General features: G+C 39.2%; 1 protein-coding gene across 6 annotated transcripts in view; it reads left to right on the forward strand.

The window, feature by feature from the left end:
* The window catches only part of LOC107758748 (dual specificity protein phosphatase 8-like), a 56426-nt gene extending 33268 nt beyond the window's left edge, over positions 1 to 23158 (forward strand). For 5 of the 6 annotated variants that reach the window (XM_016576554.1, XM_016576551.1, XM_016576555.1 and 2 more), the window contains 4 exons: positions 18916 to 19082; positions 19198 to 19357; positions 19611 to 19734; positions 20001 to 23158. In XM_016576554.1, the coding sequence (XP_016432040.1) occupies positions 18916 to 19082; positions 19198 to 19357; positions 19611 to 19734; positions 20001 to 21054 (1505 nt within the window). In that variant the 3' untranslated portion in view covers positions 21055 to 23158. Of the gene's footprint in view, positions 1 to 14872; positions 15226 to 18915; positions 19083 to 19197; positions 19358 to 19610; positions 19735 to 20000 lie in introns of those variants that run through there. The other variant, XM_016576556.1, reaches the window with a different exon arrangement.
* The last annotated feature ends 399 nt before the right edge of the window (positions 23159 to 23557 follow it).

The following is a 23557-nucleotide window of genomic DNA, read 5'->3' on the forward strand; positions in this document are numbered from 1 at the left end:
TGTGTGTGTGTGTGTGTGTGTGTGTATGTGTGTGTGTGTGTGTGTGTGTGTGTGCGTGTGCTTTTATTAATTTTTATTGCTTTTTTTTATACATATTGGCCATTAAATTATTAGTAGTAATGATTATTAATAATATTAATAAAAATATGTTTTTTTTAATAGGTGGTTAAGGTTAGCTTTTTTTAAACCATTATTTGTGATGTAACATAAAAAAAATAAAAAAAATAATAATAATAATAAAAGAAAGAAGAAGAGTTTCATGTATGTCTTAATTATTTTTATAGTCGATTTTTTTATTTAACTCTATTAATGTGACTTTTTTCTTTTTTTAATTTTACACTTTTATTAATGCATATTGGTCATTACATTAGTAGTAATTATTATAAAAAATAAGTGGTATAGTTTTTTAAAACAATTTTTATGCGACTTTAATCAAAATATAAGAAAAATAAAACAAAATTGCATGTACATGTCTTAATTGTTATTTTTAATATATTGTATATTATGTTTGAGTATGGACAAAATTATATAACTAAAATATGTAATATAATATTTAGACAAAACACTTAGCAAGGGATACTGCAGTAAATATTGTAAACATTTTAAATGGTAAATATTGTCTAATTAAAAATTTTTTTTAAACATTATATTGTGTATATATTGTAACCAACATTAATATTCACATATATTCTCCCTCACTCTGTTTGTAAATAAAATGTAAAACTATAACAATGTAGCATTATAATGTAATATGTTATTTCATAATTAAAAACAATATATTGTAGTAACATATTATTAAATTATACATTGTTTCTAGATAATATAACAAACATATTAACTTTATATGTATTTAATATATTATACTCAAAATTATAATAATCAAAATCCATCAGCCTTAGCAATTGATACTGTAAATATTATAAATAGTAAAAAAAATATATATATATATATATAAATTACTTGAAATGCCCAGCCTTCCTACACAACTTCTGAGGAAAAGCATTAAAGATGTAATGTTAACCGTTTGTGCAGCTGCTATGCACTGGTCCAACAGGAATCCCCTGCTGTCAATCAAATGATGTCATGTTACACAAAAGAGCTGCTGGTTGCCAAAGGCATGTTTTTTAACCGGTATATAGAGATCAAACCCTATGAAAACATCCCAAAAATACCAACTTTTTGTCACTCCCTATAATAATTACTTTCTGTGAATAGCGATCGTCACAGCAAAGTTCAGCTCTCAAAGTGACGAGTCTGTAGAAATCCTCACAGTAGGCAGTTTTCAGCGTGAAGCTTATGGGTTTTTTTCCCCCTCTCACTTCTTACTAAGCTGCTTGATCCAAATATGTCAGCAGTGAAAAGAAGCTCAAATTTATTTCAGTCAGGATTTGGGGAAATTTCAGCACTTCTGCAAATCTTTGATTATGTGGCTGCTTGCGCTGAAGCGGCTGTCACCTTTAAAGCTTAAGACCTCCTTGAGTCTCATTTAGTGTTTTTCAGTAAGCTTGAATTAGAAATGTGTCACACGTGACATGGAAAGTTAACACGGCGATCACTGAAGCTGAGACAGCACCTTTGATATATTTTACTACAAAAAACCTTTGCACCTTTGATATATTTTACTACAAATTTTTTACTACATAGTTTTTTTTCTCCATATGTTTGACTGACTGTATTTTATTATGATAATGAACAGGCTGCATTGTCAAGGTAGCAATGCTTAACTGTGTGCGCGCATGCGGCGCCAGTGCAATCATCAGATATTCATACAATGTAATATTCTGGGGGCAATGAAAGTTTTGTGAAAATGACCGAAAATGCTGGCGGTGGCTGGCAACTTAAAAAAAAATAAAAATAAAAAAAAAGCTGGCAGAAGAAGAGTTAATTTAAAATGCATTTTCACCATATTTGTGTGGCATTTTTCTGGCATTCCTTACGGAAATTAACCATGGATTTATTGTAGTGTAGTAACCATGTAGTAGTAACCATGTTTTTGGCGTATTGATTACCATTTAACTGCAGTTTTACTACAAATACCATGGTTAAACTATGGTTAGTGTAGCAAAACCATGGGTAAGTTGTGGTTACCTTGATGTAACTATAGTAACCGTGGTTTTTTGGTTTTATTTGTTGTAAAACCATGGTTAATTTTCTTAGGGTTTTCATAATTTTTTTTTTGTGCTGTTAGCTTAGCAACATGCTAATGTCAAATTCTACTGGAATCAACTGTGAACATTAGTCACGTTTCTTGTGAACTTTAAAAATCTTTGAAGTGAATCCCATCAGTGGAGAATTATGATGAATGTCGAACTAGGGTAACCTGACCTGACCTGAATCAGATTTAGGACCACATGTAGAAGTGGCCCAAGTCAGAATTGAAAAGTTCAGATTCCATGTAGTTTGTGCTGTTCACATTTTCATGAACAAAAACATCAACAACAACAAAAAAAGTCACATATAAGCAAAAAAAAAAGGATTTGGGCAACATTTTTTCTGCAGTCTGACTGTAACCTTAGTGTATGTGTTCAACCAAATGCACAGTTTTTCAAAGTATACTCCATTTGATAGCGTGCATGAACACAGGCCCTCGACACATGCACAATAGAACGTTTCATCCTTGTCCAGTGTTTGTGCTATTTCTCTCCATAAGTTATTTGTGATAAAAAGGTCTTTCCTTTAAACTAAAGTTGCAAACATCTCTGAACCCTCTCACACAAGTGCACAACTCCGGCATCTATTGTTGTTGCATCTGTAGTAGTTGTTGTTTTGTTTTGTCTTTTTTGACTGCAAAATAACGGCAGAGCAAGTGTCGCCACCTTGTGGACAAAATAAGTTGAGCAAAAAAATTCACATACAGTATATGCGCACTATGCTGTTCACACACACTGTACACATACATTACAGTGACCAGTAATAAAGAGAGCTGAAGCAGTACACGAGGGTCTGTATCAGAGCTACTGAGTTGTGTAACAGCGTTTTTGGTTTAGCATAGGTGTTATGATCGGAATAGTGATGATTGTTAGTGATAGACTCTAAATGAACAGGACGTTTATGACCACTTCCTGTCTTAAACAGTCACCGTTTCCTTAGTATAAATGCTATCTGGATGAAAGAGTGGCGTTTATGCACAAACCCAATTTGAAAGTCCCTCAAAGCGACGCAGACTGATGTAACAGAGAGCAAGTGATGGTTTCATTGTTTGATAACATTATTTAAGAAGGATTTCATGAAATTTCAACACTTTATGTAAAAATAGTTTTGTTTTTTTTATGCGTGGTTCTCAAAGAAGTTTGTCTACACTCTTAAAAACAAATGTTCCAAAAGGTTTGTTTCGCAACGATGCCATAGAAGCATTTTTGAGCCATTTAAGAACCCTCCAGTGATCAGTTCTTAAAAGAACCAGTTTTTTGAGTGTAAAGAACATTTTAAAAATCTAAAGAACCTTTTTCCACTATAAAGAACCTTTTGCGCATTTGAAAGGTTCCATGGAAGTTAAAGGGGTCATGAAATGCAAATGCTGCTGTGAGCATGTAGGAAATACTGCTGCTGCATATATAAAATATGCAATAGACCCCATATATAGCATACATGAAATCACCCCATAGTAGATCTATACAGGTGGAACTGGGGAAGGTGGAGGGTTTCTGAAGTGTGCTGCAACTGCTACAGCAAGCACTAGCCAAGTATTTGAATGTTGAGCAGCAAGCTCATTGGCTGCTGATGCTAAAAGAAACCAATCAAGAAACCGATGATGTAATTATTTTAGATTGAGTTAGAACCTATCGGCCTGCGCCATCTAGAGTTTCATGAGAGAACTTTGTATTTACCTGCGTTTCCTCTGAGGATAAAATGCTTGGCACTGCATTTCTAATGTTCGGATCTTTAATAAGGCTATGCAAATTTTGGGGAGGTGCAGGGATATTGTGATGTCACCGGTTTTCTCCCAAATTCAGATCCGGGAGAATCTAATCAGTTGAACATTTTCTACATTTTAGCAACTGTTGTGAAATCTTGGTCAGTAGATGGTAAAAAATATCTAAAATCTTCAATCTAAAATGGTACGATACCGTAATTTCACCAATTTTTCAGTACAATTTAGAGTGATGTGAAGCATTAAAGCAAAGAAATGGTTAATATGTTTAGTGTGCAAATTTGTCAGTTAGCCAGCATACTTGGCCATGTTTATGTAGTGATGTAAATGGATGATAACGTGAAAGACGTTGTTTGTTTTCAGCTCATTGAAAAGTATGAGGTGGCACAAATCACAAGTGTATTTATATTTTGTCCATGAACTTTACACCAAACTTCTTCATCTGCTTCATTTCCTGCTGGGTTTAGCTGAAACTACCACACCTGAACCAACTCTTTGGGTTCACCTCGTTGATTGTCAGCAAGTTTGTCTTTGTTGCCTGTTGAGCTGGCACGCTGTTTCCTGTTAATGTCGGGCGATCACAGGATCTGAAATGTTATGCGAGCTGTTGTTGAATTTGATCGTCCATCCCACTCCACAGGCATCTTGTTCATGCCGTTCTTCTTATTGGAATGGCACACACACATTTACACACACCGCCTGAAGCTTTCACACCTCACCCACAGGGACAAGCTTCAGAACGAATGTGCGTGTCCTGCAGATGTGCAATCACTCTTTATCTCGCTAGCCTGTCGCCATCTGCCTTTGTTTTTCTATGCATGGTAGGACATCAAGTCCACTTGGTCACCTACTGTATATGCGTTCATGTATGTCACTTTCTCCAGGTATTATGTGGGTCAATGATATCATTCAAATTTTTGTCCTATATATTAATTTATTCAAAAATACAAGAATCAGTTTTGATTTAAAAATATTATTTGAGGAGATATCAGGGTGATACACTGTCCGGATATCATGATGAAGAAAAAAATCCTAATTGAATAAATAAACTTCTTGAAAGAAAATGTATTTTATTAAAACCTTCCACAAAATGTCCACAAAATCAAAAACATATGGTCCCGTACAACCAACATGCAAACTCCCTTGACTGTGTGTCAATGTCAATAAGTCAAATAAATCAAATAAATATTCGATAATTTAACCTTTTTATGTCAAGTCAAGGTTAGCTCAGATTGTAAAATATGATGCAGTGTGACTCCCCAAAACTGTAATGATATTTATGAATTAACAATGACTGATCTTCATATTAAATACTTTTTACCTTGACAAATATATTTAAAAACTTTTTTTTTTAATAATGATTAAGATGTGTACACTCATGTTTTCAAGGTGTAAAGAAAATGTTTTTACTTTTTACTTGATGGTTACACCACATGACTTTTTATTTCATTTTTGTTTTTATTTCATTAAAAAATATATTGATCAATTAATTTCATTATTTATTTAAACTTTTTAAAACCATATGAAACCAACACAAATGCAAAGAGTCAATTTCTAACTCATATTTTAAACTTGCAGATGCTTTCAAATTTGTGATATTCCATTCAAAAAGGATGAATAAAATGTCCTCTGTACCACCAACAGTTAATGCAGCACAAATGGGAGGAATTCGGCAGAAAGTAGCGAATTATGTTCAATTAGAAGAAGTTTTAGCTTGGCAGGGTCCAGAGCGCGGCTGTTCCTTTCCCCTTTGTATTTATCAGCTTTTGGAGCTGAATTCAGCTTTGTCTCGCTCCCGGCTTCTATTATGCAACTGGGCGTATCTTGCTGAAGTGTTTGTGTGTGTTCGCCAAAATGAGGTAATGAACAGGTGGTGACGCATTCGCTCTAAAACAATATCAATATATCCTTTCACTGTAAGCATTCCCTCAACATTACGTTCTCTCTCAGACTCCAGACTCGCCACGGTCAGCCAAAGCTCCAATTTTACCGCCGTTTCTACGCCCAGTGGAGGTAAAGGACAGGAGGGCATTCATGATTTAAACCAGCACAGGAAAAAGTCTGACGGACTTCTCTGGGAAAAAATGTTTCCTATTATATTTGCTTGACTTTATCTGTTGTAAGCCCTGATTATAACAAAAACTCAATCATATTTTTAGACTAAACGTTCAGAAACATTCCAAGATGCATTTTTAAACATAAATGTACAATGTTCCAACTATGAAGTTAATTGTGTCAGTGAAATCACTAACAAAAATGGCATCAAATGAGATGAGAAGTGTTGAAACTTAGGCTAACTGTTGCAACCCTCAGGCCATACAAGATGTAGATGAGTTAGTTTCTTCATGGGATTTGGAGAAATTTAGCACTATATCACTTGTTCACCAATGGATCCTCTGCAGTGAATGGGTGCCGTCAGAATGAGAGTCCAAACAGCTGATAAAAACATCTCAATAATCCACAAGTAATTCACACCACTCCAGTCCATCAGTTAACATCTTGTGACATGACGAGCACTGTGCAGGCCAGATTCAAACCTATGTTTCCATATAGGCACCAAAGCTCAACATTTGTACTTTCAGACATTGTTATATACAAGAAATCTGAATGATGCCTGAAATTGTGTGGCCTGTCAAAGAAAGTGCTATTTTTGAAGCGATCCAACTCATTATTTGCCTAAGAAAAATCTTTAAAAAGATAAGAACATTTATTTTTCTTTTTTTTTGAGAATAAAATTATTCTTAACTTAAAATAAGACAGTTAAGATGAGTTTTCTTCTTAAAAATGTTTCATGAATCCAGCCCCAGAACACTATACACTTGGGGGACCATCAAGAACACCCTAGCAACCACATAGAATTTCCCTTGATACGACCCAAAAAACCCTTGCATTGTGGTGGTGAGTTTTGCATGGACAAGCACCGCATTTTCTTTAGATTCTAGTTTATTTAGGAGACAGTTTTATCCAAAGTGTCCTACAAGTGAGGAATAGTACAACAAACTGACCAAATCAACATGATGTGAACAATAAAATCTCTCTTAAACCTGTATGAACCTTTTGTTGAACACGAAAGAAGATATTATGACGAATGTTGATAACCAAACAGTTTCTGGTTCCCTCTGACTTTTTTTTTTTTCTTACTGTGGAAGTCATTGGCTACCGTCAACTGTTTGGTTACCAGCATTCTTCAAAATACGTATGAGTCACTTTAGATGGTTAACATCTAAAACTTCATCATGCAGCAGTTTGACTTCCTGTGTCTATATGACCCGTTTCCATTATCGTCTCAGAGCAGCACCGGGATCAATGCTTCTATTGAAAAAGAGCCACTGTTGCCATTAGGATGAGGTAAGCTCTCGAGGGACATTATTGGTGCTCTGTTATTTTCAACAAACACACACACTCAACTCTTTCTCTGGCCGTATGTCTTTCTGATTAGAGCATGGCTCTATTTTTAGTTCAGGCTCCTGTGGTCATCACATCTGGCGCCAGTCGCCTACTTGAACAGCACACATATACACACCACAGATTCACAAAGGTCGAAAAGATGACCTTTCAGTCTCCACCCTGTACCCTCGACATACATACACCACTTTGCGGTATGAAGAAATGAGTAGCATTTGTCCTACATATGGCCTGCTGTAAACTTGGCTATAGTTTCTCTGTGCTCTCAGAGACCTCAAATTATATGTGTTATGTCAATTCTGAGAAACAAGCTGAAGAAATGTCAGCAGACCGACCAGTGCCAAATACTTTCAGCATGACATGAACTACTTCTCCTCTCCCCTCTGCTACTGTCTCCCTCTTTTTTCACCATTTCCTTTCATTGAATCTACCTACCATCCAAATTCCCTTTAAAAAAGAAAAGCATTCAGTGCACTTAATTAAATTGAGGAATACTTTTCCACTCTACAGTACATTATATATACTGTATATATATATATATATATATATATATATATATATCCACTCATATTCAGCACTTTCAGTGCATTTTATTTTAACCTCTTTTATACCTTTAACGATGGTTTCTTGCACCAAAAATAGTCGTAATTAAATTTTTCCACCCACAAAGGGCTGGTTTTCCTTCTGTACCTTGAAGACTTCTATGTAAATAGTGTGTTATGATTGGCTAACCTCTAAGCGGCAGCATATTTCATTCAGGGCGGGCCAAGTTTATGGAATTCTTGTAGCTCAAACAGTAGAGCACAGTGCTAGCAACGCCAGGTTATGGGTTCGATTCCCAGGGAATACATGAACTGATAAATATATATGAATGAAATGTAGGCTGCTTTGGAAAAAAGCCAAATATGTTTGTCACAACAATTTGTGAGGATTTACAGCTTAGTTTCAGTAGATGTTCTAGCAACTGACTCTAGAGGCTGTGGTCTTTAGTGTCCTTGTTAGCTCGCCTGCCTCCAATGCTGGAAACATTGGTTCGAATCCTGCTCAGAGTGGGCCAAGTAGAACCGGAGGGATTATATTGGTGCCGTGACCCGGATGGTAGTGAGGTTTAGGGGGGTGAGTGTAATGGAAGCCAGCTAGTAAGAGCAGTGCAAGTAAACCTCACTCCTCTGATCTCAAGAGGCACACTAGCGACTGACACTAGAGGCTGTGGTCTTTAGCGTCCTTGTTAGCACGACCACCTCTTATGGCGTAAACACCGGTTCAAATTCTCCCGGAGCGGGTCGAGTAGAACTGCAGGGGAAAATATAGATCACTTTGTTGCTGTTAAACTGAAAGTGTTAGAACTAGATTTTTCTAATTTCAGAAAGAAATGTTTTTTGTTGTGAAAAACTCTCTAACACAATGTTAGAGTTTTATGGATGTCGCCAGAATATTGCTAAGGTATTCTGGTATAAGGTTTTCTGAGTCATTTTAGACCATTATTATGCGGTTTCTAGTACGCTCTAAAAAAAAATGCAGGGGTTTTAAAAAAAATTAGTGGTAAGTTAATTAAATTATCTTGATAACTTTTGAAAATGGGGTAGTGGACTTCTAATTCCCAGCATGCTTTGCCTAGGACTGGATAAGGATAACAAATGTTGGAATAGTTTGTGTTTTTTAGTAAAGAGAAAGACCTGTTAGTGTTTAACGTGGTTATTTTTGACATTTAGAGTAAAATAGTTTCTGTTATGTTGAAGTTTTTGTGGTTGCCATTGATCTGAAGAGTAGATGTCTTGGTTAGGTTGTGGACAGCTATGTGAATGTATACACTACATAGACCATATGAGAAATGACAAGTAATTTCCAACCAATTCACTAAATTTACCTGCTAAATAAGTTGCATCTAACATGTGCTATGCTAGCTGTTTATTTTTTTTTTAAACTGAAAAATATTCGATTAATTAGTTCCAGGGTCACAACTCAATTAGTTTGTAATGATTTGAGTAATCAACTTTTTGTGTTTATGCTACAAATTATTAACTTCCTTTAACTCAGTGTAGTTTGTTGGTTAAAAGTAATTTCATTCGAAGTTGTCGTAACTCAGAAAGATTGATGCAAACTGTTCCATTTATGCAAATTTGCTGGGTGTTGAATCGCTCCGATGGTAGGAAAATTCCTTATTATAGAATTCACATACGAGTCAGGGAGCATGATTACATGTGGTGATTTCTTTCAGGTAATGTTCCAGTTCTAAATTAACATGTTAAATTGACAGCCCTAGTTCTATTCTCTTCCAAAAGTTACAAAGGTTTTGGTGGCTCTTCAAGAATGCAGGGAATTCCAGGAAAAGTTTGCAGAACACAGGACATACACATACACAAACAAGTGAGGCAACCCGGCGCTCATTTCCTGATAGAGGCTCACAATCCTTCCATTCCATCCTCGGCTAAATTTGGATTTCCAGCGGAGCTTGAAGCCCCTGTGTAAAGAATGTGGGCTTTGTCATAATTCTGCTGTCTTATTGTAAGCATTAATACTCCCTCTCATTTATCTCTCTCTCTCTCTCAGGCTCTCTCCATTTCTCTTTCCATCTCCCCCTTTCCTTCCCACATGAAGCACATCCTCCCAGTTGTGTAAGCCTCTCTGGAGACCTCTATCCTGGTTTACATGTGGCCCGATGACATCATAGTTCTCCATGGGGGTTTAGATTGCTTTCTTTCGCTGTCTTTTAGGGGGGAAGGGTTGGGGAACAGAGACCTTCGTCCATATTAATAGATCAACTCTAGTTTCTCAATCACCCCTACTTCTTGAGTAAGGAAAAAATGGACAACATGGGAATAGATGATGCATGAAATGTGGTAAAATATAATACAGAGGTGTGGTTTAATGCATGTTTGCCCATATATCAGGACCATTGGTGCAAATTAAAAATTTAAAGCAAATAGTTTTTGCAGGTCTCGGTTCAAATTCAACTAATCCATTTTATTCACAAACAAAACATATGTTCAAATCATCAACAGCACAATGTGATTAAAGAAAAAAAACTACATGGCTGCTTTAAATGAAATTTGCAGCTATAGTAGTAATATTTATTTAATATATTTATTTCATAACTGCAGTTTTATTACAGGGTTCTCCATTGAATTCTCTTTTTCCCTCTACATTTGAACTTCTGCCATTAAAGCATTAATGTTAAGCTTAGGAAAAAGGAAGGAGTGCAACAGTTGGTCAGTAATCTTCTCGGGACGCCTTGTCTTTTTCACAACTCGCAGTGACAAGTGAACAAGTTTCTTGCTTAATCCCACTAATGTCATCATCCACTTGTATGAATCGCATAAGATTGTTTTAAGCTTTTGGCTATAAACACATCCTTGCAAAACATCTGAAAATTCAAATCTGTTGTTACTGGCCTCCAAAAGTGTTAAAACCGGTTAAAACTGGGTCCTTCTTCAGCTGTCGGTAACATAGCTGAAACATGGCAGACCTTGATTAATGAACTTGACCTTTGACCTGTACACTGGGTTTCAGCCCAGTACTGAGTGACGGCATCCTGTTGAGCCATTACACTTAGAAGCCTCGAGTGTTTTCTGAACTATGCGAGATCTTTAGCATTAATAGTGTTTAACAGGATTGGCAGTGTTAAATGAAAACTAATATAAGAGTCAAGCAATGCTGTTTTATCACCTCATAGCTCAGCATGTTTTACGAGATTGATAGAAACATTGAGTCACAGCAATATCACCGACCAAAAGCCATATCCTCGTGTAAGAGGATATGTAACTTTACAATAAAACTAGTGGTGTGAAGAAGTTGGAAGAGGAAAAAGTGATTTACAGTACACTTAATACAGGAACAAGCAATCTGGGAACTGTCTTTCTCAAGAGCACAGTTCATGGAGCACCCTTTGTTGGGTTCAAATCCGCAACTGGTTTTGATCACTTAACTATACCATTTCCTAAATTCTTAAAAGTAAATGTTCTTTATTGGCATCGGCGGCTCCATTAAAAACGTTTAATATCCCTGGAACCTTTCCTTTCTACAAAAGGTTCCGTACTGGGAAAGGTTCTTTAGAAAAAAAGCTGTTCACTAAAAGGTTCTTTGGAGAACCTTTTTTTTTTTTTTTTCTATGGCATCATTGTGAAAAACCCCTTTTGGAACCTTTACTCTTAAGAGTGTAAGTTAGCCAGATTAGTGGTATTTAAATGTGTCACCATCACGTGTGTGTGGAAAGTCCTACATCTGAAAACGTTGTGGGCTGCTGTCTAACGGCTGGGATATGTTCGAGTTGACACGTTTGCTGCAACAGGTGGGTGCAACAAAGGATGATGATGATTTAATGATATTAAAAATAGAGCAGTACACCTGGGGCTGAATGATTTGGGGAAGAAAACTGAAATGTGAAAAAAGCAAAATGTGTTTAAAATGTGATTTAAAAAAAGTAGGGCTCTCAATCGATTACATTTTTTAATCTAATTAATCACACACTTCATGAAATTAAGCATAGACCATTTATCTGGTTTCAAATATGTATTTTGTCATCGTTTGCTATATCCAGCAAAGTAAACCAAAAGATTGAAGGGTGATTCTCAAAAATCTGTATTTTCTGCCAGCTTTTTTCAAGATAAATTTAATGTCTTTCCAAAAAAGGACACTTAGAAACTCCAAAAGGACACCAAAGAACTGTTCTTCAGAGACAATCACAGAATATGACAGAGCTCATGTTTTTTAAAGCCAAACACTGGAATGAATAATTCACTTAAACCGCAACGCGAGTCTCAGTTCTCTCTACAATCTCTGATGTAATCAGCCTGGTTTCCTTTATATTAGCGCTGTTTTGGACGGATTGTTTGAATGCATTCGCTTACTGGATCATTGGACTGAAAACTTTCCCGGAGTTTAGCAGCTTAAAATGATCTGATCGCAAGCAGAGAAGCAAAATTGGGTTAAAGGGTTAGAATAGAAATTGTGCTTCAGTAATTTTGCGTTAATTGCGTTAAATTATTTTAACGCGTTAAGGATTGTAAAATGAATCGCATGCGTTAACGCGTTAACGTTGACAGCACAAAAAAAAAAAATCCAAGTTTGCTGTGCTTAGTACAATGCTATTTACTACTGTTTATAATATTTACTTAATATTTTAATATCACACAAATGTTAAACCAGCTTATATTGGAAAATTGCAAGGAGCTCTTAAAGCTTCTCATTTGTTGATAAGCGCTTCTCATTACAAGAGTAGGAAGATGGTTGGCGCATGTTGCGTTCCCAAACTCCGAGCAGATGCAGAGATGGTGCTTCACTCTGAAACACACAGCGCATATACTTATTTAATAAAACTGCAAGCGATTTGATTATCACACTAAGTCATATCGCAGTTTTTGTTTTATTACGATTAATCGTTCAGCCCAGGGGTAAAGACACATTTATTGCAGTATGGCATGTATCTGCTGTTTTGTTGGCGGTAAAACAATATAGCTACACATGCATAGCATGTAATGTCTACACACACGTGTTGTGTTTCTTTCTTTCCGTGACTTCATCATGACTTCACTTATGGCTTGTATACATAAGACATCTAGAAGCTTAATCATGCAGTGAGAATTCTAGCTCCTTCGCCCCATATCGTGAGTGTAAATGAGAGATGCCCCATTGGGATCCATTTATGTGATATGTATGTCAAACTCCAGTGAACTTTCACGCTGTTTTATCACAGACAGGGGGATTTGGACACACTTAGACTGATGCACTCATGTGAGTGTTGAGTGATTGGAGCTGGCGTTGCGCTCAACTGGAGGCTACCTCACACCTCAGGCATGACAGCTGGGGCCCCGTAAGCATTACATCATGGACTGATGTATCCGCGTATCGCATGTCACTGGTGCTCTGACAACAAGCGCTATCAGCGCTAACCCCCTCCTACTCCACACACGCATTCGCACAAAAATTCCTCTTCCATGCACACACCATCCTCTGTTAGACCCCAAAAGTGCTGTATAAATACATTCAATATATTGTGGCAACACTCCATAACCTGCACATATAGGCTTGTGGAGTTGTAGCCAAACTGCATGAATGATGTGGTCCCTCTGCTTCACCTGATAGATGATCCTGCGGTGTAATGTGTTGTATTCTGATACAGCTTCTCTCTACTGCATCATACTCAGCCATTGAGATGTTTACTCTTGATGCATGCAGTAAGCATTCACAAAGTAGTGAATGATACAACCAAAACTAACCAGTATCAACCAGCCTGGAATGCTTTATGTGCTTATATTGCATCTGAGTAAACCAAAATGTGTTTGCAACATGCAGTAATGCACTTTAGAACAGCCATTGTAACTACTTCCTGCAGTGCTCTCTCTGCTACCAGCAATTTTAGCATGTTTAGGCTGGTGTGCTCTTACAGCACATGGATAGATGTGTTAGACTTTTAGTTTATTGAAATAAACTTGATTTCTCAGATGTGTTTGTCATGCATTTAGTATTTCCATTTATTGGGAATAGAACCCATGACCTTAGTTTTTGCCAGTGTGACGTTTTATGGCTTGTACTAACAGGGCATTTTAGGTCATTTACACCTGGTATTAAGATGCGTATTTGTCGATCCGATCACAAGTGAATGACATTAAATACAGGTTTAAACAGGGTCAGAAATGCTTTGAGCTTGTCCACTTTTGACCACTTTCGGAGGTAGTCAAAAACGCATTCGGCCAGATTGCGTTCATAGTATAAACGCTTTTGGTCTAATGCTTTCAAACGGGCACAAAAGGCCGCCTCTTTTCTGCCTACTGACCTAATTCTTAAACATAACAGGATGTGTTGTTGAACCGCGCTAGCCAGATGGGATTTAAACTTTGCTGGCTGAAAACGTAAGTTTGGTTTGAATGTGAAAAAAAAATTTTTTTTAAAGCACAATGTTCTCTTACCATTCCTGATTCTAACACAAACCTAGAACTTTCTGCATAGTTTTGCGACTATCAGAGCAGAAACGAAAGCTGCAAGCTTTTTTCCGCAATATTAGATTGAAAGATCAGAAAAAGGCCCATGCACACACCCGGCCTTGGGCCGTCCCCTCAAATATATCAGGAAAGTGGTTGATAATGCAAAATTCAGATGGAAAATGCATTATCAGTAGAAATAATTATAATTGCACATAAGATGCATATATTTTAGTTGTTTTATTGATTTTAAAATTTGCTATTTAAAATGTACTGTGCTTTGTTGTTGTAAATTGAATGCATTTAAGTGTGAAAAGAGAAGATCAAACGCATCTGTGTTCATATATTATGTGTGTACTTGCAGTCTAAAACAGTGGTGGGTGTTATATTTTTTCATTTTCAGAAAAGCATTGAGTGGGCCCCTAAGGTGGCTGCATATTTGCTCTGTGAGTAAGGAATGTGGTTGCATGCCTTACTCATAAGCCAGATTCAGCTCACACACAGTAAGAGCGAGAGAGAGAGGAAAGACGGGGGGAGACAGAGTGAAAGTAAGCGAGAGAGTAGAGAGACAGGGCAGACTATGCTCACGGCAAATGAGCTCATTCACTCTAAGGTCACACACAGAGAGAGAGAGAGAGAGAGAGGCGGGGAAAGACTTGAACGGAGGCTGTACAATAGCGAGCTCCACTTTCAGTTATTGCCACACAGAATGAGATCGAGAAAAGATCCGTGGCGCTCCTGAGGAAAGACCACACATTTCTTCTGCCCTCGTTTTTTGTGAGGGGGACGCAGTTGTTGCTGCTTTCCTGTGGAGTTTCCCTCCGAAGTGTTTTTTTAGGATCTTACCTTTTTTTGGTACCCAGTACCTTTCGGACGTATAGTTCTTGGACTGCGGTTTGGACTGGTTGGTGCGGATGCCCCTAGACGTGGTCATATCCCCCCCGGAGAACTGCTTCTGGCCGGGGATCCAGCGAACAGACATGAGGCTCAAAATCAGAGTCCGCAAGATGAGGAAAGAACGCAAGCTAAGAGGTGTGTAGCATCTGTTGTCACCTGGACCGATGGTGCTTTCCCATCTGTACCTGTCAAACACGTGTTGGTTATGCGATATGTTTCATCATCTTCCTCTTTCTTTCCTGTAGTCCCAAATATTTGGCTGATGTTAGAATTCTTTTTTCAGTGTCTTTCTTTAACCTAAATTTATGTTGAAGAGTTAAGCATTAACCTAGCATTGCTCCTATGATTATCTCCTAGAATAGTAGAAAATTAAATGGACGTGCATAGGATTTATTTGTTCATGGTTCACAACGTTATGCACACATGCAAGTTTATATTTGAGTTACGTGTGCATTCTACTGATGTCACCAAATACAAGTTAAACAGTTGGACTTTGCCAAGCAATTTACTTTTATTGGAGTGACGTCTATGTTTTCGTAATGGCTTTAGGGCAGAAATGCAATAATTGTAATAGCGCCAACAGTTAATGGTTCGATGATACAAGGTCCTGGGGTTTAACACTTCTAATCTGTCAAGCATGACACAAAGCGCCGGGAGTGATGAGGTAGCCACCAACCCCCTGCTGTTTTTTGTGTTCCTCATTGTGCAGCATGCATGTGTGCAATGATGTCATTGGGCCTTTATTGAGATGCTAATAAGTGTGTGTGTGCACGCAGAGATGGGGACAGATGGGGGCTGCTCCTCAATGGCGTCATGTCTTCTGCATCTGGAGACTCGTATGTGTGTGCGTGTGTGTTGATGTGCATTAGTTTCATTCAGGGGCCCATCAATGCTGCTGGATGTAGAGCCTTGAATGGAAGCCTGTGTGAGAGTGGCTATAGAGCTCAGCTGAAAAGATGAAAAACTGAGGGGCTCCTAAAGATGGAGGTCAGGTGCTGCAGAACAATGAACTGATATCAAAGGGTGGAGTTAATGAACTGTGCACTCTGTGTTATTAAACACAAATGCGGCTCGATAGTTCATGGCCATATCCGAAAAATGTAACCTTATTACCTTGTCTGCTGCTTTGTTGCACAGTAGGGGAACATGGTATTGCAGCTGCAGTCGAATTTAGGTATCACACATGTCTGTGGTGACCTGAGCATTGTAGTCTCTGTATAAGCTATTCACCCTGCAATTCCACATAAATTCTTCCATGATGTTACGGTTCCTCTGTACGAGAGAGGTTATTGCACTTTTAAGAAGAACTGAGGTCTGAGGCACGTCAGAGAAAGTTGGATGGTGAATGGAGGTTATGTAAGCTTTGGAGAGAGAGAGAAAAAAACATAGAGGAAGTATGCGAGTGGCACATTGCCTTTTCGTCCAGCGTGAGATTGACCCTGGCACACTTCTCTTGCTGAAAACACACATATACTCATATGCCTAGTGGTTTTGAGAAACGTCACCACTGCCCTCTTAAGTAACTGGAGTCTATAAAAGTGACTAATGTTGCCTAAGTCAGTCGTGTGTGTCTGTGCGTTGTGCATGTGTATATTTATTTGATTCAGAGAGTCCTACATGCTCGCAACATCTAGTGAGAACATCAGTTTCTTTTAAATGTGTGTTTGAAACACTTCTTTAACTTGCCTGCTTAAGGTGCAAATAATTGTTCATATTTCTGTGGAAGAAGTAAAAGTAGGCGTTCGTTGATTCAACATTAGCAAGATGTTAAGACAGATACGGAAGCTTGTGGTTTCCTTGTAATCGTAACTGTCACCAGCACCGCCCAGTTAGAAATGATAGCTGATGACCTCACTCAAGTATTTCCTCTCTTGGCTTTTCAACAATGTGGTGCTGTACGTGTTCCTGTTTGTGTTGCTGTGGTCCAGTAACACTTTTTTTTTTTTCAAGGAAGCTATATAAAGCACCCCTGTAGATCTTTGATTCAGGACACTATTCCAGATCCTTGAGGGGATGAAAGATCACTTCCAAAGGAGAACTTGTCCACTTGCCTTTTGAGCTGTAGTCTTGCTTTCACAGATCCCAGATGCCCTTTGAAATCCTTGACCTTTGAGTTCAAGGAAGAGGGATGGGAAGTCGGCACTACTTCCATGTTTTGGCAAAAGTAATGCATTTGAGAGATGTGGGAAAGGAAGCCGGTTCTTACAAGCCTTAACCAGGCAAAATTTGTAGTCTTACTTGGGTATTGCTGACAGTGTTGACATAATGACAAAGCCTTTTTTAGGCAGTTATGTCACTGGGCCGGTGAGGGGAGTTACAGCTGGGGGATGGTGAACAGACATCCAGGATTTGATGTTGTATCAATGTGTTTGAACGTATTTGTGTGTGTGTGTGTGGTTTGGGGGGAAGGGTGTATTTGAACCAGAATGGGGGTCGTAGAACATTTGGTCGGCAGTCATTCTTCTACCACTGGTATCGAGGGCGTATGGAGGAGGCAACAGGGGCCCGTTGGTTCTGCTTGAGTGACATGCAAATCACCTTCGTCTTCTGTGCTGAGAGATGATGTCATTGTACCAGCCGTTGCCATTAATAGCAGGAAACAGACAGATTGTCGCTCAAGCTCTTAAAGAACCAGGCACCCCCAAGCAAACAATAGTTGTTTAGATGGGGATTTGCACATTGATAAGAGGGACAGGTGTTCCTTGTTGTCAGTTAGGGCAAAGCAGGTGGCTTTTAAAGTTCACGGTTAATTGATGTATGATTTGTCACCCATGCATAGACTCTGAATGACATCATGCAATAACGTTGAGTGTGGCTGACGTTTCTCTTTGTTGTAAACCTTCTTATCACCTCACTCTTTATTTGCCATGGCTCATTTTATTGACTTGTTCATTTTAACTCCTTCCCACCCAGATCTGTTTAACACAGTCACTTTTGTTTGGACTATTGCACTGTTTCTTGGCCGGGATGAACTTATTTCGTGACTCCCTAGTTGACTGCTGTGTGTGCACGCTCCCAGGGTTACCATGTCCCAGATTCTCATGGAGCTCATCTGCGATTAAGGTCTAAACCCATCTGCCGGGGCTCACGCTTTCTGGCAGCATTGCACAGCTCAATGAAGACTTTACTTTCTTCCTCTGTAATTCCATTCCGCTTTTCCATCTTTCCCTGTTACACAAATGCATTCTAGTTCAGCTGCTTATAGATGCACGTGAGTGCATTTCCAGTTTTGCACCTTGCATTTGTACGTGTGTACATCGCTGTCCAGACACTCAACGCCCCAGAGCTATGGATCAAGGGCTTGGTCTGCACCTGTGACCACCCTCATTCTCTAAGCCTGACGCAATTGTTCAGTTGAGGATATTAGGTCATCCAGGAAAAGGAGCTCCAGCAGACAAATGCCAAAACTGGAGCCACCCGCCTCTTAAAGAAACAGAATCCTTCTTTAGGCCAACTGGCCTTTGCTTACTTGACTGCTGTGTTTGTACATGCACTGACCTAGACTGCCATAATCTTGTTCATAACATCTGAATCCTCTCTTGTTTAGGTTTTGACAAATGATGCGTGACATCAGCATGTCTTTTGTTTGTATGAAAGGTTTTGACTTGAAATATGCCTCTTATTATTATAGGTTGCTCTTTAAGTTCTTTGTCCTGCTTGAGAGATTTTGAGTTGCATCCCTTACATAACGACTTATGTTACAACAATGACAATGTTGACAGTCGCCAAATCCAGCATTCTTGTTGGTTTTGTCTTTCTTCCATCACATAGGTAGGGGGTAATTTTGTTTCCTAACACGTTCTCTCTTTTTCTCTGTTTCTTTAGGTGGTTTTGCAGCATTTTCATCCTGTTTCCCAGGCCTGTGTGAAGGCAAGCCAGTGGCCACTCTGCCTATGAGTTTGTCTCAGCCATGTCTGCCTGTGGCAAACGTTGGTCCCACACGAATCCTGCCCCATCTCTACCTGGGCTCCCAAAAAGATGTGCTCAACAAGGTACAGCTGACTGTAACTGAGGTCTTGGAATGTTAGAAACTTTTCATTTGTTAAAACTTCCAAAACTGGAGTAGTCACATAGTCACATTCATACCTTGGTTCTTTGCACTCTCAGGATCTGATGGCTCAAAACGGCATCACATATGTGTTAAATGCAAGCAACACCTGCCCAAAGCCAGAGTTCATCTCCGAAAGCCATTTCATGCGCATTCCCGTCAATGACAACTACTGTGAAAAACTCCTGCCATGGCTAGACAAAACCAATGAGTTTATTGGTAAGAACTAACTTGTTACAATTGGAAAAGTTTATTTAGTTTCCCTTGTCTGATTTATTTTCTTCAAGTGAACTTCACATGTTAGCATGAAAAGTGAGTAGCACCCCCTGTGATGGTATCAGGAAGAACAAATTTGATCCTCAAAGCATATTTGCAGAAATTATATGGGTTTTTTTCTTGCTTGTCACTGAAGAGGTATTTGGTTGTCTTGCATGTTTTGTGTTTGCTCACGTTTTTCCCTTCTCCCTTTCAGACAAAGCCAAGGTTTCCAACTGTCGAGTCATTGTCCATTGTTTAGCTGGCATCTCCAGGTCCGCTACCATCGCCATCGCTTATATCATGAAGACAATGGGCTTGTCATCAGATGACGCGTACAGGTAAACTCACCCAGACACCCTGCAGCTTAAATTGCACAGTCTCAGAAAGACATTTTCTGCTAGCTGTAATTGTATATCCATTTCCTGCAACATGTAAACTGGATCACATAGAAACACTTGTAAACAATACCCATCGTGGCCTTCCTAAACACATATTTTTGTTCAAGGCCTTTACAAGCTCACATGATGTGTCTTTGTGTTGAAGATGTCTTCCTTTCCATATATTTGTCCTTAGGTTATCGTTCTTACTCATCTTGTGTTTCCAGGTTTGTGAAGGACCGCAGACCTTCAATATCACCCAACTTCAACTTCCTGGGGCAGCTGCTGGAGTTCGAGAAAGGTCTGAAATTGCTAAAGGCTCTGTCCTCGGGTCAGGAGAAGTTGGAGCAGTTGAAGGAATTGTCAGAACCTAGAGGAGAATCTTCAAGTGATCCTGAAAAGGGTCGTCTGGAGGCCGAGAAGGACGGCACAGAATTGGACACCAAGCTACCTTCTCCAACCTCCCTCCATCAGGGCTTTAATGGCTTGAATCTGTCAGCAGAGCGTATCCTAGACACCAACCGGCTCAAACGCTCTTTCTCACTTGACATCAAATCGGTCTACGAGCCCAACCACTGTCCTCGCCTCACTCCTGCGCATACCGAAGATGTTCCCAAACTCTGCAAGCTGGATAGCCCAGAGGCCAGAGAAGCCAATGGCGTATGCCAGTACTCGCCTGTCAGCCCCAGTTTAGCTGAATCTCCAGGCCTCTTTCCTGAGAGCAGCTCCCGACCTCGTTCGCGGAGGAAAAGCAAGCACAATGGTAGCAGCGCTGGAAGTTCTCCTGTGCACTCGCACTTCGGACACTCACTCCCCGCACACAAAAGTCCCAGTCTTGACAACAATCTAAAGCCCTCCCTGCTGCTCAGCCTTCCCACTGTGGGCACCGGGCCCATGTGGACCAAGCATAGAGACACCGTACAGGCCACGACCCCTGTAACGCCAACAGGCGAAGCCCCTTGGTTCTACAGCTCGGAGTCAATGAACGGTAATGGAGGTGGAGGAGGGGCGGTACACTTTCCTGCACTGGGATGCAGCAGCCTTCCCGGCCCATGCGAGGCTGTGCGTCTGCGGGAGAAGGTGGGGGAGCCACGGGACTCGAGGGGCAGCTGGCACGAGGACGCTCCCACTTCCAGTGCTGCCGATAAGCAGTTCAAGCGGCGCAGCTGTCAGATGGAGTTTGAAGAGGGCATATCGGAGACACGTTCAAGGGAGGAACTGGGAAAGATCAGCAAACAGTCCAGCTTCTCTGGAAGCATGGAAATCGTTGAAGTATCCTGACATCACCTGCACAGCCCCTGGGGACTTTAACGCACAGACGGACAGACGCCACTTATGAGCAAGGATGACTAAGAGTGGGCCTGGCAAGGCTGTGGAACATTCATATTAGTTCATAGAATTGTCAATAAATGACTAGTTCTCAGAAATTGAACTTTTTTTGTTTTTTGTCTTTTTAAGCCGGTGGAACCGGACGCAGATTGACTTTTTTCTTTGTCTTTCTACTGTTTGTAAGCCATAGCCATCCCCGGATGACAACGAGCTGAGACTGCAGTGGCAGAATCCCTCATTTCCTCATTCTAGAAACAGACCACCCTTTTCCTCACAAAAGCTTTACCAGCCTTTTGGTGTATTGAGAATCAAGCATGGCTGTTATGCTCACACTTGTTTCTTTTATTATGGACGTTACACCACCACAGCACAAGGAGTCAGCACAGACTAAGCCTTGGTGGTACATGCTTTTACTGGCTGAATGAAGGCCTCTTTGTGCGGTGCTCTTGTCCACCCTGCTCCTGTATCCCAGCATTCATGGAATCCTGGAGGAGGAACCAGGCATGTCATGAAGGAAATGCATTGTGGGCGTTTTCCCATAATGTTCTCTGTCATTCTTTTGTTACCCAGATTTCAGGGTCTAGTCCTTCCCCTCCTGTGCCCAAGTGGTGATGCGCGAACTGTTGTGCAACCCACGTTCCTCTCACTAAGCATGCGTCAAGGCTGCTGTTTTCCTTACAAACAAATAGTATATGAACTATACACAGTGATTTCAATGGACGTTTAAAGTTTTTTTTGGTCATTTTCTTAGTTACAGTTTTAATTTATTCTACTGGGTCATTCTGGTAATGAGAAATAATATAAAGATTGTGGAGTTTTTATTTTTCCTCTTTTTCAGTGTTGATCTCTCCTTTTCTGTGATATTTACAAAAATACACTCGCAAAACTGATACGCAATACAAGCAATATGTGTTTTTACTTCGTTTTTTTTTTTGTCCTCCTTTTTCTTTATAAGGTAGTGCAGTTATTACCAGGAATTATCTGATGTTTAAATGCACTTTCTGTTGCTTTAAGAGGGAAGTTTTAGAACGTTCTCATTAAAAGGGTACCACAGCGCTTTACAAAAAATCATGTGTAACCATTGATGTCCTGCAGTGTGTCACAAACTAAAGCATTTGGTATGGCTTTCGTTTGTCTCTCCAGCCTGCTGGCTTGAATTATTAAAGACTTTAATCCAGCATGAATATTCTAGAGTAATCTAGAAAAATATGTATGATACCCCAGCATTGGGAAAATGAGTAGCGACTCATTTTGATTTTCAAGAATTAGATTTTTGTATTAACAAGCACACAAGACGAAATGAAGGGAAAAAATGACAGGGACTCTAAAGGGGTTTGTCTGTGTCCCCCATTTGTTCTGCATATTTATGACATTATTTATTGTTTGTTTTGGTCTGATTGTGGGAGGATGTGTGGATTGTTGTTGTGAATGCCAGAAGGACCCTTTGCAGATGCTCTTCTAAACGGGCGTCTTGGAGAGGAGATAAACCCCTAACCTTTTCATCAGCAAAAACTGAACATGGCTGATGGTCTGACAGTTATGTCTGCTGATCAACTAGTTTTTATTGGATCATAAACGTTATATGAAAGACCAGTAACTGATAAGAACAGAATCTGCACTATGGTGACAATACATTCTGCTTGCTTTCTTCTTAGGGGAGCTTTTAATGAGTCAATTACATGTCTGAGCTCTGAGCTTTCTCTCTTTAGCACCGATTTCTCTTCTACTCTTTCTCTCCTTCACTCCCCTTTTCCCTTCATCCTCTCCGTTTCTCTCAGAATCTCTAGAACGCTCCAAAGGTTAAATATAACACAGAAAGGGCGTGTGTGTGCAAATGTGAATGGGATTGCCCTCTCCATGGGAAATAGTTCAGCAATTTATTTATGTCTGTATTTTTCAGTTAGCTTTTCTGTATGGCAAATCTTGTATTTGTGCTGCTGTAAGTTTTTTTCCTTGTGTGAGACATTACCTGTATTTCCTTTTCCTTCCCTGTACTATAATTTTAAAGACATTGTTATCATTATTTAAAACATGTAATAAAAAGATGCAGGCTGTCCTTTTTTTGCTGAAATTGTTAAATAGTTGGCAACTTATTATTATTATATTTTGTGTGAATAGCATCGTATCGACAAAACTAATTGATATAGGGAGTTTTTTTAAGAGAAAATCTTGATACCTTAGGCTGCTTGACGCAAAATACCTCAGGTTCTTTTGAAAGGCTTGTTCCTCCCCATGTACCCATTTTGTGACGATGAAACAAAATACAAACATTACAAAATATGAACGTTTTGTGATTTTCTTTTCCTTTGATTTTTTGGCATAGCATAGTTGTGCAAGATCAGAGATTCTTAAAAAAAAAAAGTGTTTATGAATTAACGACATTTCATTTATTTTTGCATATTGTAAATAATTCTCTAACATTCTATTAATGTTGTTTCTGCCACGGGATGAAAAA

Source organism: Sinocyclocheilus rhinocerous, unplaced genomic scaffold, assembly GCF_001515625.1.
Source record: "Sinocyclocheilus rhinocerous isolate Xijiao unplaced genomic scaffold, SAMN03320098_v1.1 scaffold954, whole genome shotgun sequence".
Classification (NCBI taxonomy): Eukaryota; Metazoa; Chordata; class Actinopteri; order Cypriniformes; family Cyprinidae; genus Sinocyclocheilus; species Sinocyclocheilus rhinocerous.